The sequence below is a fragment of the Elephas maximus genome, chromosome 19 (genome assembly GCF_024166365.1).
Source record: "Elephas maximus indicus isolate mEleMax1 chromosome 19, mEleMax1 primary haplotype, whole genome shotgun sequence".
In the NCBI taxonomy this organism is placed as follows: Eukaryota; Metazoa; Chordata; class Mammalia; order Proboscidea; family Elephantidae; genus Elephas; species Elephas maximus.
In genome coordinates, this window is record NC_064837.1 from 44,538,030 (window position 1) to 44,554,664 (window position 16,635).

At 45.0% G+C, this 16,635-nt stretch overlaps 1 protein-coding gene across 3 annotated transcripts in view; it reads right to left on the reverse strand.

The window, feature by feature from the left end:
• Window positions 1-1,099: 1,099 nt before the first annotated feature.
• The window catches only part of IGF2BP1 (insulin like growth factor 2 mRNA binding protein 1), a 54,212-nt gene continuing 38,676 nt past the window's right edge, over window positions 1,100-16,635 (reverse strand). For 2 of the 3 annotated variants that reach the window (XM_049861156.1, XM_049861154.1), the window contains 8 exons: window positions 15,389-15,511; window positions 14,348-14,483; window positions 12,766-12,888; window positions 12,229-12,348; window positions 10,778-10,852; window positions 9,870-10,001; window positions 9,522-9,635; window positions 1,100-2,112 (listed from right to left, as the gene is read on the reverse strand). In XM_049861156.1, coding sequence (XP_049717113.1) covers window positions 2,020-2,112; window positions 9,522-9,635; window positions 9,870-10,001; window positions 10,778-10,852; window positions 12,229-12,348; window positions 12,766-12,888; window positions 14,348-14,483; window positions 15,389-15,511 — 916 coding nt within the window. In that variant the 3' untranslated portion in view covers window positions 1,100-2,019. The remainder of the gene's footprint in view (window positions 2,113-9,521; window positions 9,636-9,869; window positions 10,002-10,777; window positions 10,853-12,228; window positions 12,349-12,765; window positions 12,889-14,347; window positions 14,484-15,388; window positions 15,512-16,635) is intronic. The other variant, XM_049861155.1, reaches the window with a different exon arrangement.

The window sequence follows — 16,635 nt, forward strand, 5'->3', positions numbered from 1 at the left end:
AGCAGTTTGGGGCTCTAGAAGCCAGAGGTCAGAGCCTGGCAAGGCAGCCCTGCCCCTCTAGGCCTTCTTTCTCAGCCCCAGTCTTTCCCAGGGTGCCAGTCCCTGCTACCTTTCCCACAGGAACTCTTCTCCATAGAGTTCCTAAAGGGTTACTGGCTCATGTTGTAAGAAATTATGAAACATAACTTTCTCATTTTTTCTTTTCATTAAAAAAATAAAATATTCAAGACTATCAGCTTCTCTTTTGCTTTGTTTTTCTCTTTTATATAAAATATCAGCAAGCCGCAAAGAAAAAAAAAAGATCAAAAAATTAAAAAAAAAGGGGGGGGGGACAAAAAGGAAAATAATTGCTGAGGTAACTTCATACCTTGAGGTAGTTTACTTCACGCACAGCATTGCCTGACTCCGCCCACACGTCATGGTTTTCCTGTTGTTACTGTTGTTGTTGCAATGTCAGGAGGAAGGGAACTCCATGCATGGGCTTCTCCACATGCAGAGGTCTTCCTCCCTTCCCAGCACACTTGATAGCATTTTCCAGGGTAGCTAAAATGCATCACTTGGCTAACATTCACCGAAAATCAGTATATTAGGAGGGCAGGCCTAACCTCATTTAACTTATGGCTCTTGTCCTCCACAGGGCTAAACTTCACATGGGATCTTACTGAACCTAGTAAATTAATAAATTAAGCTCATTAACCCCTTCACGCATAAAGTTGCTGGTATTTTGAATTTTGTTTTTCAGGCACACATTTCATCATGCCAACAATGCTTTCTGGAGGCAGAAGCCATCTGTTAAATATGCCTCTAGGATAAAAACAGAGAAGCAAGCACTCTCCAAATTACTGAATATTCAAAATATTTGCCAGATGATGGACTTTAGCTTTCTCGGGAGCTCAGGGTTGGGTTCCAAGTCCCGCCACCACCAAGGGAACAGTGCCGTGGGGGGGAGTGCCCCGCAACCCCTGCCTCTGGGAACCAGCCCTAATGGGAGCACATGGGCTGGGCTGAGGGCACCATGGCAGCTTTTGGGGCCACTCAAGTCCTCCATGGAACTGAGACTTTATCAAGGGGAATTAGCATCCCCTTCCCAGTGCTCGTATCCAATCATTAAAATAGACTTTAAAAAAATATAAAATCCGCCTGAGAATAATGGGAATCAGAGACAATCATCAGCCCCACCCCATTGCACATTTGGTACCACCCATGTGAACCTGGACATGATATGCGACCCATATGGTGAGAGGAAAGTGAGTGGGGCAGGGACCTTGGGGTGGAGAGGACTCCAACAGAGTGAGGGAAATTTAATTGTGCCAATTTTTCAGGACAGTGATTTAGAACAGATCAGCCACAAGGGCACTCCTTTTAAACGTGGATTACTATATATTTTAATCATCTTTCTCTCCCATTCTTTATTCCTTGCTGTTCCTTGGTTGGACAGGAAAAGACTGGGATTGAACTATTGCCACTGGCACCTCCTCTCCCTTTAAGTCAGTATTATAAGCAAAGTAATGCAACAGTTCCCATTTTTCCCACTAGCAGTAAAGATAAAGCAATTAGTATGAGCACAGAAAAGGGCGTGTCAGGACATGAGAACGGAAGTATTTTAATCATACAAACCAAGTAAAAGGAGAAGAGCAGAAAGACTTTAGGGGCAAGAAGCAAACCATCCTTTGTATCTTTTAAAAGACTGAAGGAAATTTTATTTCATTTCCCAGTGGGGTCTGACCTATCCTCTCAGTGGGGCCTGGAGAACTCACCTAATCCACGTTTAAAAGCACCCTGAGATAGAATTTCAGTGGTGACACCCTGAAAGGTAGGCAGTGTTAGGTCAACTGGCTGGGTGTTTGGAGTCAAGATCAGGGTTCCTCACTGGAACATGTTTCTCAAGCCAAGTGGGCAAACCTGATCTACAGTCGGGCTTCCATATCCCTGATTCCCACTCATTCTCAGGCCTACATTGAACGTGCACTCTCGACTTCCATTTGTTGTCCTGGATTTGCTGGGATGGGAAATGGCTGGTCACTTCCTCCGTACCTGGGCCTGGTTACTCTGTCCCTTCTGGTGCTGCTGCTTAACTTGAGCCAGGATGTCTCGGATCTTCCGCTGAGCCATCTGCACAATAATCAAGAAAGAGGGAGGGAGGGAGTGAGGACCTCCATAGGCAAGTAGACATACTTATATGGGGAGCAAGGCCATCAGAATCCAAAGGCAGCACATGGGACTCAGCAGAGAGGTATGGAGGAGACTGGAGGTTAGGGAGACCCTGAGCACGAACTTGATAATACAGCAAATACCGGAAGCAGGGTGGAGGAGAAATAGTAGTATAAATCCATTCATCTGAACTGTAAAATTGGTGTGGCAGGGGCATCTGACCTCCTCTAACCTCACAAGGGGGAAAGATAATCAAGATCAACAACCCAAGGCTGAAGCCTATGATACATACTTCCCCTTTCCAACCCTTGTACCAATTTTGACACCACCCAGCCCTCTCACAGCACTCTCCACTTCCTCTGCTGGATCTGATAATTTGTTGCAATGGCCACACAGAACTCACAGACAATACTCATGAATATGGGGATTTTTAGGGAAAGTAAGAGGTTACAACTCAGGATCAGGATTGGCTCAGGACACAGTTCTCTGCTCAGGACAGTTTCTTAACCATGCCCACAGGCAGGCCTCTTCCTGGCCCTCAGACTCTCAATGCTAGGATCTCTTGGGCCGGCCTGGCCTCTGCCCAGCTCAGGCAAGTGTTACGAAGCTCTTTAGCTCCACTGATAAGGGCCCAGAGACACCCCACTCTGCCAGTAAGCCTCAGCTGAAGGCGCTCAGCTCTTTTGCTCTGTTCCATCAGTCAGTGAGCTCAACTTTGTCGAGAAGTGTCTGGAGGCATCCACTTGGCCAGCGAGCCTCCTTCCTGAGGGTGCTCAGCTTTCTCGCTCTATGGGCCAGGGAGCCCAATGCACCGCTTCCTGTCAGTCTCCTGGTTCTGCTGCTGCTAGTCCTCTGCCACACTTGCCACCACTTCTTGCCGTCATATGCTATCTCTGGTGTTACAATTCTCAGTCTCCTGGGTCTAGGAGTTTCTCAGCACAGGGACCCCAGTTCAAAAGATGCACTCTGTCCCTAGTTCTTTTTTGGTGGTGACGAGCCCCACCCGCCCACACTCTGGGATTGGCTCTCTTTTAAGCCTAAGTGGGATGGCAAAACTGACCAATCCCCTCGTTACAGTTCCATATAGCTTATTTGCATGGTTCCACTCCCACAAGGGTGCTATGCACCTTATTTGCATTACTAGCAAGTTTTTCAATCCCCTCGGTAGCCAACAAGCACCTTATGTGCATAGTCCCACCCAAACATTTGGTGGGAGTTACAAGACGATGGCTAGAAAGGCCAGAGAAAAGAGATTCATCACATTGCACACCAAATCTGGCCTTTTCTAATCATGGTTCTTTCGTACTTGGAGGATAACATCCCCCTCCAATCATTTTACCAGTCCAAAACAATCATTAACAATTAGTCCTTCAGTAGGGCAAAGAGTCTTCAGGGTGAGGTTACTCAGATACCAGCCATTCAGGTCTGCTGCAGGTGTCCATCTGGTCAGCTTCTTCAAAAGTCATCTCAGCTTCACCCTTCCTGGCCTCTGATAAAATTTAACTGAGGGAAGATTATTCCCTTGCTCTGAGCCTCAGGAGGTATCAGCATAGCAAAATCTTTAAAGGACTTTAGTTTAGGCCACTGTACTCCAGTCAAGCTGTGCCCTCCCCCTTAGTCCACTCTTTCAGTCAACTGCTTCTACAATTACAGTTTTTACAATCACAATTAACCCTGTTAACAATCAACACTCACAACTGAATCATATAATCCTATCAGCATCTTCCCCTACCCTCTCTTCCCCCAGGCTCATCAGGAAAAGAGAAATCTATTCAGTGGGGATCCTCCCTTCTCCCCCTCATTTAATGTAAGCACACTCACGAAAGTGTGTAAGCCAGCCACTTCATGCCTTTATTTCCTCCACCCCCCATTTTAGATAGACAAAGTTTAAATTGCCCATCCCTACCAAACCATCCCTATCAAACATTGATATCCTAGGCATTAGTGAGCTGAAATAGACTGGTATTGGCCATTTTGAATTGGACAATCATATAGTCTACTATGCTGGGAATGACAGCTCAAAGAGGAATGGTGTTGCATTCATTGTCAAAAAGAACGTTTCGAGATCTATCCTGAAGTACAATGCTATCAGTGATAGGATAATATCCATATGCCTACAAGGAGGACCAGTTAATGCAACTATTATTCAAATTTATGCGCCAACCACTAGGGCCAAAGATGAAGAAATAGAAGATTTTTATCAGCTACTGCAGTCTGAAATTGATTGAACATGCAATCAAGATGCATTGATAATTACTGGCGATTGGAATGCAAAAGTTGGAAACCAAGAAGAAGGATCAGTAGTTGGAAAATACGGCCTTGGTGATAGAAACAATGCCAGAGATAGAATGGTAGAATTTTGCAAGACCAATGATTTCTTCATTGCAAATACCTTTCTTCACCAACATAAACGGCGACTATACACATGGACCTCGCCAGATGCAACACACAGAAATCAAATTGACTACATCTGTGGAAATGGACGATGGAAAAGCTCAATATCCTCAGTTAGAACAAGGCCAGGGGCCGACTGTGGAACAGACCATCAATTGCTCATAAGCAAGTTAAAGCTGAAACTGAAGAAAATCACAGCAAGTCCACGAGAGCCAAAATACGACCTTGAGTTATGTCCCACCTGAATTTAGAGACCATCTCAAGAACAGATTTGATGCATTGAACACTAGTGACCAAAAACCAGACGAGTTGTGGAAGGACATCATCCATGAAGAAAGCAAGAGGTCACTGAAAAGACAGGAAACAAAGAAAAGACCAAGAAGGATGTCAGAGGAGACTCTAAAACTTGCTCTTGAGCATTGAGCAGCTAAAGCAAAAGAAGAACTGATGAAATAAAAGAATTGAACAGAAGATTTCAAAGGGCCTCTTGAGAAGACAAAGTGAGTGCTATAATGACATGTGCAAAGAGCTGGAGATGGAAAACCACAAGGGAGGAACACGCTCGGCATTTCTCAAGCTGAAAGAACTGAAGAAAAAATTCAAGCCTCAAGTTGCAATAGTGAAGGATTCCACTGGGAAAATATTAAACGATGCAGAAAGCATCAAAAGAAGATGGAAGGAATACACCGAGTCATTATACCAAAAAGAATTAGTCGATATTCAACCATTTCAAGAGGTGGCATATGATCAGGAACCAATGGTACTGAAGGAAGAAGTCTAAGCTGCTCTGATAGCATTGGCGAAAAACAAGGCTCCAGGAATTGATGGAATATCAATTGAGATGTTTCAACAAACAGATGCAGTGCTGGAGGTGCTCACTTGTCTATGCCAAGAAATATGGAAGACAGCGTCCTGGCCATCTGACTGGAAGAGATCCATATTTATGCCTATTCCCAAGAAAGGTGATCCAGCCGAATGTGGAAATTATACAACAATATCATTAATATCACACACAAGCAAAATTCTGCTGAAGATCATCCAAACATGGCTGCAGCGATATAAGTATATCGACAGGGAACTGCCAGAAATTCAGGCCAGTTTCAGAAGAGGACGTGGAACCAGGGATATCATTGCTGATGTCAGATGGATCCTGGCTGAAAGCAGAGAATACCAGAAGGATGTTTACCTGTGTCTGACTATGCAAAGGCATTCGACTGTGTGGATCATAACAAACTATGGATAACACTGCGAAGAATGGGAATTCCAGAACACTTAATTGTGCTCATGAAGAACCTTTACATAGCTCAAGAGGCAGTTGTTCAGACAGAACAAGGGATACTGATTGGTTTAAAGTCAGGAAAGGTGTGCATCAGGGTTGTATTCTTTCACCATACCTATTTAATCTGTATGCTGAACAAATAATATGAGAAGCTGGACTATATTAAGAAGAACGGGGCATCGGGATTGGAGGAAGACTCATTAACAACCTCTGTTATGCAGATAACACAACCTTGCTTGCTGAAAGTGAAGAGGACTTGAAGCACTCAAAGACCACAGCCTTCAGTATGGATTACACCTCAACATAGAGAAAACAAAAATCCTCACAACTGGACCAGTGAGCAACATCATGATAAACAGAGAAAAGATTGAAGTTGTCAAGGATTTCATTTTACTGGGATCCACAATCAACAACCATGGAAGCAGCAGTCAAGAAATCAAAAGATGCATTGCATTGGGCAAATCTGCTGCAAAGGACCTCTTCAAAGTGTTGAAGGACAAAGATGTCACCCTGAAGACTAAGGTGCGCCTGACCCAAGCCATGGTATTTTCAATCACCTCATATGCATGTGAAAGCTGCACAATGAATAAGGAAGACCAAAGAAGAGTTGACGTCTTTGAATTGTGGTGTTGGCAAAGAATATTGAATATACCATGGACTGCCAAGAGAACGAACAAATCTGTCTTGGAAGAAGTGCGGCCAGAATGCTCCTCAGAGGCAAGGATGACGAGGCTGCGTCTTATGTACTTTGGACATGTTGCCAGGAGGGATTAGTCCCTGGAGAAGGACATCATGCTTGGCAGAGTACAGGGTCAGCAGAAAGAGGAAGACCCTCAACGAGGTGGATTGACACAGTGGCTGCAACAATGAGCTCAAGCAAAACAACGATTTTAAGGATGGTGCAGTGTTTCGTTCTGTTGTGCACAGGGTTGCTATGAGTCGGAACTGACTCGACAGCACCTAACAACAACATCAAACCAGTACTCTAAGGAGACTACGAGCATGTTCCTTGACCTGAAGAATCTTCTGTTCTGGTTGGAATTTTGCGCATCTACATCCACAAGCAAAGTCCAGTCCAGAGCAAGCCAATGAATTGCAACAATCTACGCCAGTTCACCGTGTCAAATACCTTTTCTTCATTCAATAGTTTTAATTAGCTCACCCCCAGACTTCCAAGCTAGGTCACAATGGGTACCCATCATAGGCTTAGCAGTTCACACACACCTCCCAGTACTTCAGAGCAGCCAGCCCCTTCTCTCTCTCTGTCTCTCATCTCTAGCCCTCATGGGCTACTTCAACAGGTGCCAATGGAACATGTCCAAACCCAACCCATCACTTTATTGCTGTACCTCCCCTACTTCCACTCATCAAGTGGAACACAAGTGAGGATACCAAGCTGTCTACTCGCTGGCTCCCTTTAACTTCTAGTCCTGGAAAGGGGCTCTTCTGAGGGGCACTGACTTTTCCTGCCTCTACAGCAGACAACAGCAAAGTCTTCTCAAGTTCAAAAAGCAAAATCATTTTTTTCCCCGGTAGTTCTTCCTTCATATGCAAATCTCCTGCTGTCTCAGCAATTCTGGTAGGTCTGCCTGTCTTTTCAAATGCAACTTTTCTGTCTCAGTGGGGCTCAGGTTTTTGATCTAACCCCCCAACACTCTATACACAGAGCTAGTACACTGAAGTCAACAGTCTGTGTTTCTTTTGGGCAAGTCCTAGTTCCTTTTAGCATATTCAGTCAAGTACTGACTGAAGACAGAGTTACACACTCTCTCTGTAACACCAAATATTGATCTGCATCATACATGTAGGTCTGTTTTACAACACTAGGTAGGAGAAACAATAACCACAGTACATTCAAATAAACATATAACCTCTTTTAGAACATTCCAGTTTCATCTAATCTTCTCCACTCTTTGACTATCTACCCATTCACATGCATATAGTCTTGTGCCTCTGGCTGGGTGGAACCAGAAGACCTTGGCCTCCTATCAATCATCTTGTTTAATTGGCCTGGCTTCTGCCCCAAGCCGCTCCAGATGTGGCTTTTCACCCCTGCAGGTGTAATTAGAAAACCCGGGTGGCGCAGTGGTTAAGCGGTTGAGTGCTAGGGCTGCTAACCAAAAGGTCAGCAGTTCAAATCCACCAGGTGCTCCTTGGAAACTCTATGGGGCAGTTCTACTCTGTCCTATAGGGTTGCGAGATGGCATGGACAGAGAAAGCTGAGTGCCTCTGGGCCCCTTTGTTCTTTCTCTAACATAGTCCCATGCTTCTGAGTCTGAAACCCACTTCTGAAACCACTGGTATTGAGGTTCCCCCCTGCTCTGGGATTGGCTCTTTTTTAAGCCCAGTGGAATGGCAAAACTGACCAATCACCTCATTAAGGTTCCACAGACCTTATCTACATGGTCCCACTCCTCTTATTTGCATTATTAGCAAGCCGTCTAATCCCTTTGGTGGGCCACAAGCATCTTATTTGCATAGTGCCACCCAATCCTTTGGTGGGAGTCACAAGACCACGGCTAGAAGGGCCATGTAAAAAGGATCCATTGCACCACAAGAACTTAAACCTTGACAAAATTTAAAAATTAGTAAGTTGACATACGAATGTTACTGAACCTAAAGTGGAACTCATGGAGTTTCAAGGCAGAAGTATATTATGTGTTGTCAAAAGGTCATAAATCAGGAAGCACATCACAAATCTACTACCCATATAAATATCCCCAAGAAAGAGAGTAGGACGCCTGGATATGGGTTAACAAACTGGTGACATGAATAAGATTCATTGTGCAAATGGATGAAATATCAAAGGATCAGTATTTTTACTCTTCTTACAATTTTCTTTTCTAGAATAGTTTTATAGGGCAAATCAACTACAAAATGGGACTCACTTCATAGAAAGTTACCAGAATGGCTCTTTCCCACAAATGGAGTGTTTGGTTTCTTGATTTTAGACAAAGTTGGACTAGAATGGGGAAAGGACATGGAATCAATTACTCTATCCACCCCATGCTTGATGCTTTACATAGGGACGGTACTTTGAAAAATGCAACCCAGGGTATTATTACTACAGTTATTATGATTACTCCATGAACAAGACTGAGTGATAGATCATACCAGAAGAATTCAATTTCCTTTTTTATCCAGTACAAAAGGAGTTACGGAAGGACTAAAGTTAGACAACAGGAAAGGCTTCTGATATATAATAAGTAACATATACTATAGATAACTAAAAAACCAAACCATCAGTTGACGCTGACTCATAGCAACCCTGTACAACTGAGGAGGACTGCCCCATAGAGTTTCCAAGGAGAGCTAGTGGAATCGAACTGCTGACCTTTTGGTTAGCAGCCATAGTTCTTAACCACTACACCAGCAGGTTTCCACGTACACATTTAGATACATACATACATATATACACACACGTGCATGTATATATACATGTACACACATACATATATACATATATATACGTAATATATATGAAAGTTGTCAAATCACTTTCCCAAAAAAGTCTTAAGAGGGCATAAAACATCTTCGCACCACAGCCTTACACTTGGAAGAGGGGAATGATCCAGCCCAGAGGCAGGCAGATGAAGTTGAGGCCAAGGGACTTGTCAAGGTCATGAAGGTCAATCTCTGGCATCTCTGCTCCCTGGGCTTCTGTGGTCCTCCCAAGATGGGGGAGCACCATACATACCTGGCTGGCATAGAAATGCCCGATGATCTTGACAATAACCTGGTCATTCTCATCAGGAGTCTGGTCTCTTGGCACCACCACCTCAGCTGCTGTCAAATTCTGCAACTCGTTCACCTGACAGGGAGCAGAGAGGAGCTCAGGGTGCCATCGAGAAAGCATGAGTGGGGCTGGAAGGAGGGGCACAGGGCAGGTGACTCAGTGGGTAGAAACTGGAGGAGTCAGGAGCTTGGGGAATAAAATCAAGTAAAGGTATAAACTGGGGAATCCTGAGGTTGATCAAGACAAGGGGCAAAAGGCCAGGCAGAGCTGTTGGGTTTGGAGACTGAGGCTCAGAGCCTCATGGCTCACCGTTTTGCCACCTTTGCCAATGACCCGGCCAGCTGCTGATGCGGGCACACGGATGTGGGTCTCCAATTTTACTTCTTCCTTCGGACCAAAGAAGTTCTCTTCCTTGAGTTTGCCATAGATTCTTCCCTGAGCCTAGGAAGACAAAGTGATTGTTAATCAGATAGCCATCTATACTGACAAAAGGGGAAGACGATCGATGTGAAGCACAGCTCTCAAGCTCCGCCCAACCCTGTTCTGGCTCCTAGGCCACCCCACTCTAGGTGGATTAACCATCTAAGCTAGGTGACAGGCAAGAGTCAGCAGGATAGAGAGTATTATAAGTTATAAGTAACCGATTATTTGCCAAAGGACAATTATGAGTAAGTCCTTTGGGGTCGGGGATGTTTGCGTTTATTTGAGCATGGCAATGACAAGAATTCAAGTGCTGAATGAGAAATAATCAAGTCACTCAGAGGACAGGCCTGACATTGCACAACAGCCTGGAGAGCTGCCCTGTTTCTCTATCCTCACCTAGGTTGAGTTAAGCTATTAGCTCTTTGGCTGTCTGACCAGGAGGAACTAAAGATGCAGTAGGGACATAATGAAGATGAGGGGATTTGGCATGAAAGGCCTTCATTAGTAACTAAGGAGGAGTAAAGGCAGAAGCCCTCAGACTTCCTTCTTTCCCACGTTCCTGTTGAGCTTCAGGAAGTTAAGAGAGAAGTAGAAGTCAACAGAAACCAAGTTTGACGCCAATGTGAAAGCAGCCTTATGGCACTGTATGCAACGGCCCTGTATCCTGCAAGGAAGGCTTAATGATGTGACATGGATTTGACAGTAATGGGAAGTTGTCCCAACCTTTTTCAGACACTCCCACCCTGAAGTCCCCACCCTCAAGTATCCAGCTTAGAAAACAATAAAATCGAAACCTTGAATTGGGCCTCTGGGGGTCCAGTGATGATGACCATTCGAACTTTGGAGTCAGGAGTTTCAGGAGGGGCAATCTACAAAGCAAACAGCTGGTCAAATAGGTACCCTCTACAGGAAGACCCCACTCATCTCCACCTCCTCTAGGCTCCCTACCATCGCCCCCAATTCCACTACCCATTTCTGAGGACCAGGGGAAGGAAGAACCATAGACCCTGAATCCCAAGGTCACTGCCCCTTGTTATGGACTGAATTGTGTCCACCAAAAATATGTGTTGTAAATCCTAGCCTCTATGTCTGTGGTTATAATCCATTTGGCAATGGGTTCTTTGTTATGTTAATGAGACAGGAATAATGTAGGGTGTATCTTAGAGTTAGTCTCTTCTGAGATATAGAAGAGATTAAACGAGCAAGCTAGAGAAGCACAGATGGGGGAAGACTGATGCCAAGCCACATGGAGATCTCTAAGAAACCAGGAAGGATGCTGAAAAAACAAGGACCTTCCCTCAGAGCCAAGAGAGAGACAGAGAGAGCTTTCCCCTAGAGCCAGCACCCTGAATTCGGGGTTCTAGCCTCCTAAACTGTGACAAAGTGAATTTACGTTTGTTAAAACCACCCACCTGTGGTATTTACTGCCACAGCGGCACTAGATAACTAAGACACCTCTGCATACGGAAACTGTTATAAGAGCACAGGAGGTCGGTGAGGAAGGACTCCCCATCCCCATCCCTCTCACTCTTTTGGGGGGAGGGGATTTCGATGGAGTCCTGCGGAGAGGCAAGGACACAAATAAGATGGCCAACTGGGAGAGGGGCGGAGACTGCACCTTCAATGAAGAAAAATCAGTGCTTTTGCCCAAAGCTTTTAAGGCCACGAAAACAAATGGACAAAGGTTTGTGAATTTAACAGTTCCTCTGCTCTGTCTCACTATGCCAGATTCTCCCTTCTCTCTCCCCTGGACCTCAGCCAAGGAAGATAAAAAGACAACTAACACTTACTGAGCAACTCCTGTGCTCCAGGCACTGACTGAGCCGGGGACTTTGGGACTTTAGCTGCATTATTTCCCAACATTATGACAACCATTGTATTGACAAGGAAACTGAGGCTCTGGTTACACAGCTTATGGCGGGAAGGGGTGCGTGAGAGGGTGGGGCTGGGATTCAAACCCAAGTTGGTGTGTGGCAGAACCTATATTCTCTTTCTAAGCCACATCACTTCCTCATTCCTAGCCTGAAAACACATGACCCAGAGCACTGAAGTCACTCCACCAAAGAGCAGGCAAGGTCAAGAGTAAAGGGGACTACGGCTGTACAAGGGGAGAGGTACCTAACATGATACACAAAAATCCTCCTGGAATTCTCAAAAGAATGTGGGGATTGTGAGAACAAATATAAGGATGATAGAAACATAGCATTCTCCCATCCCAGGAACTGAGGCCCACAGGGCAGATCACCTTGATGGAGGCGCTGGCAAACCGGGAGAGCTGTTTGATGTGCTGGCCCTTCTTCCCAATGATGGCGCCTACCGCCTGGGCAGGAATGAACACCTGCACCATCTCCTGCTCTGGAGCCTGCTGCCAAGACAGGATGTGTTACCAAGGGGCCCTGTGGGCAGAGCCAAGCCTGGGCAGAACCTGGGAGTCCCCACTCCCCTGCCTTGTACTCTCAAAGAGAAAGGGGTGCAGGGACTGGCAAAGGACAGGGCTAAAGGAAAGAAGCCAGGCAAGGGCAAGGGGAAAGAAAGAGTAAGGTAAGAGTGCCGCCAGCATCCAGGCCAGCACCCTGGGCTGCCCCCCGCCCTTCCCAGGGTTGGCATTCTGAAGAATCAGTGCCAGTGGGTAGGAGCAATGCAGGGGAGGGGTGACTCCTCAGGCCTCCCCTTCCCTGTCCCTGCAAACTTGCCATGCATCAGACTCCCACAGGGAGTTGGACACATTAAGACAGACCATAGATGGTCCTAGGCGTCCCCTGTAATAAGACTTTCCACCTACCATAAAGGAGCTATAGGGGGCGGCACCAGTGACGCTGCTGGGTGGTGGTGGGACCGCACTGGATGAGGCTGGGAAAAGGCCCACAGCAGCCAGGTTCAGGCCAGGGATCAGGTGAGACTGCAGCTGAGGAAAAAGAGGAGGAACAGGTCAGCTCACCTGACAGAGCCTGGCCATCCCTCGTTGGCATGTGGCCCTGGCTGAACCAGGAGGGCAAGCACCCTCAGGGAGAGTGGGCCAAAAGCAGGACAACTACGTGTTTTTGCATAAAAACCTACCTGACTTTGTGGTTGTCACACAAACACTCACATGCACACTTACTGTGTGAAGTACTAAGTGATGAGGTATTCTCACTGGGCTAAGAATGAATAACTCCAACCAGAACAGCCAATCACAGTTTTGTACCCTTAGAAATCCTTCGTCTCTGACTGTTTACTCGACTTTGATAGAGACAACGATAGAATCATAACCCTGTATCGTAACATTCTTGTGGTTGGAAGAAGAGGCAGGGACAGATCCCCATTTGACTTCTGGGACTCAGTGGTTCTTAACCTTTTTGGTTGTGTACCCCACTTCTCCCTGCCTTTAAAACTTACAGACCCTTCTCCCCATTAAAGAACACAGAAGCACAAACTTTACACATAATTATAGGAACAACGCAGGCCTCAGACGCCCAAGCTTGGCCCCTCGCTCTCATCACAAGAATCTGTGACGCTCAGATGAAGAAAGCCTATTCCTTAAATAAAATTTAAAAGTCTGTTTCTGATGAATTGAGGTCCAAAAGTACAGTTGACTCTCATTATTCACAGTAGCTCTGTTCTATAGAGTCACAGCGAACACCGAATTAAGAGATAATGAACCATCACTCCTAAGGGAAACACAGTTAGGTTCCTGCAAGACTCTCATCACAACATTTTTGTCAACCAATCGACCCATTATCTTGTTTTATCTGTATTTCTTATTTAATATATATCGTTGATTCATTAGCATTGAACTCACGTCCAAAGCCATTCATGCCTGAACGGAGCTAGTCTAACGCTTGCATTCTCTCTGTAGGGCACATGATGCACTTCTCGAGCTTAGGAAAACTAGACAGCACTTCAGCACTATGATGAAATCACCAAAGAGAAGCACAAAAATGTGAAAAATGTAGCACTAGACGAGTGCAAAAAGGACACTTGTTTACAGTATGCAAGCTGAAACATGAAGGCACCATGTCGCCTTGTTAAACCTTAGCTAAGAGCATGTGCGTCAAGCAACTCAAATTTTTTGCCATTCTCTGCATGCCTGTGAATGCCCATGAAAGCAACACATGTATTTGAGTTTACAAATAAATTTCAGTAAGTAAGCCAATTTGTAAATACAGAATCTGTGAATAATGAGAATCAACTGTGTCCAGCATGTTCCCCAAGGCTACATAGCACACACAGCATGCACGTCCGTCACGTTGCCCACCCACTTCCACTTGTCTGTGGAAATGGAAGCCTTCAGCCCTCAGCCTTCAAACTGAAGGAAAACCCAAAGCCCTGAGATTCAGGGAAGTTTGAGTAGAGGTGCCATCTCCTCAGTACCACACAATACTTACACTCATGGCAGCCACATCATTTTCATAGGCCTCTCGAACTTTCTTCATGATTTCCTGCTCGGCCCTGCAGCAGTTCTCAATGGCCCCCTTCACAGTGATAGTCCTCTCAGGGTTATATAGGGTGAGGTCCTGCAACCTGGGCAGGCAGAGAAGAGCAGTCAGTCTTCCCCTGACAGCCAGGACTAAGCCTGGGCTGAGGACAAGAACCTACCATAGCACAACTCAATTTGGGGGCTGTTTACCTTCTGGCAAATAGCTCTCTTGTCTCTGGCCTTTGGGTTCCCAGTTTGTTACTGGGGGCAGGGGGTAAGGTGGAGGGAGATAAGACTACCCAACCGAAAACCCTTAATTTTCAATGAACCCCATCACAGACAGGTTTTCATCACTGGTCAAGCAGGAAGGAGGCTCAGGACGAAGTTTCCCCAGTGGCTCCAGGTAACCCATTTTCCCCACCATTTTGGACCACAGCAGTTACTTTCCCCACGGATAAGTCTCTGATGAAATGAAGAGACACAGTTCTTGCAAAGGGGCTAACTCACTCCCTTAATTTCCATTATTCCCGGAGAGGCAGCCCACCACATAGATGAAGGCATACACTCTTCTCAGCAAAGGACCAAATTCTCATGTCCTTTTTTATGATTCTCAAAGATCTGCTTCTTATCGTGGCAGAGAGGCCTGAAACCCCCGAGTCCCAGCTCTTTCCTACAAGCTCTTTCCTTGAGATACAGAGAAAGAGAAGAAACTATAAAATGGGGAGGGAAGAGAACTCAGAATTCCAACAACAGGCAGCACCCTAACAACTACCCCCCCGACACACACAAGGCAATGGTGGTGGGCCAGCTCCAGCCCTTCTATATACGTAAGAAAAATGTATATTTTTCTTTGATTTGCCAACTTCTTTGATTATTCTCTTCAATAGACAGAAAGTACATTCAATTTAAGGGGGCAAGTGTTAAGGCTCAATAATGGAATGCTGCCAACCCCAGCCCTACGGGTCTGCACGCATCCCACTTGTATGCATGGAAACAGAGAAAGCCTTACGAGGAGATGGTGATTTTCGTCTCTGTGTCCTGCTCCACCTTCTTCAGGTTACGACCTTCCTTGCCAATGAGACGCCCCACAAAGTTATTATGGGCCAAGATCTTCAGGGGAACCTCATCAGCCCTTAAAAAGACAGGACAAGAAGCAGAGAGATAAGAACTTCTTAAGTGTTAGGGCAACACTGAGACCAACCGTCATGCCATCCCAGACTTGGGGTTTTCAGGATAAGCCACAGGACAAAAGAAAGTGTTAAAAAGATTACAAAAATCAAATGAGTGGTTGCTTAGGAATAGTGCGGTGGGAAAGGAACAGTGGATTAGCCGACAAAGGGAAATAAGGGAACTTTTGAAGGTAATAATTTTTTTTATCATGGTAAAAATATATGTAACGTTTGCCATTGCAATATTTTTACATGTACAATTCAGTGACAATAATTATGTTCACCATGCTGTGGGAGTAATGAGTCTTAATCATTATCTTAATCATGGTATTTTCACAGTTATATACGTATAAAAGGTATCAGGTGCCCAGCTACCATTACTGAACATATTGATGAAAGATTCTATAGAAGAATCCTGATCAAAAGGGGGAAATGCAGAACAGAACTTCAAATTTGCATGGAATCCAGGCTTCCTGGAGCCACGGAGGCTGGGTGAACCTTCCAACTATTGCCCTAAGGTAATTTTTAAACCTTAAACCAAAAATATCCCCTGAAAACTTCTTTAAATCAAATAATAATTTAGTTTAGTAAAGAACGTCTGCCCTGAGCACTGTGCTGTTTTAAGAACTAATTATATGAGATCAGATTGACAAGAGAAACTAGAAAGATTAGATATGAAACTTAGGGGGAAGTTTATGTTAACGGGGGAGAAATAATTTGGAAAAGGTGGGCGAGGATGGCTGCACAACTTGAAGAATGTAATCAATGCCACTGATTGTACACGCAGAAATCGCTGAGTTGCTGTATGTTCTGCTGTGAATATTCTCAACAAGAACAACACAAATAAAATAAACTCTTAAAAAAATCAAACGTTATATTTTAAAAATGTGTGTAGTTTATGCCTTGTCAATTATACCCCAATAAGGCTGTAAAAAGACAATAAGGCTGTAAAAATAAGATAAGACCATATGGCTGTAAAAATATGGGCCAGTTCTACTCTGTCCTATAGGGTCGGAACATGTGTGTGTGGGTAGATTCCTCACAACTTTGTTTCACAATAAGGAAAACTTTAAAACAATCCAAACAC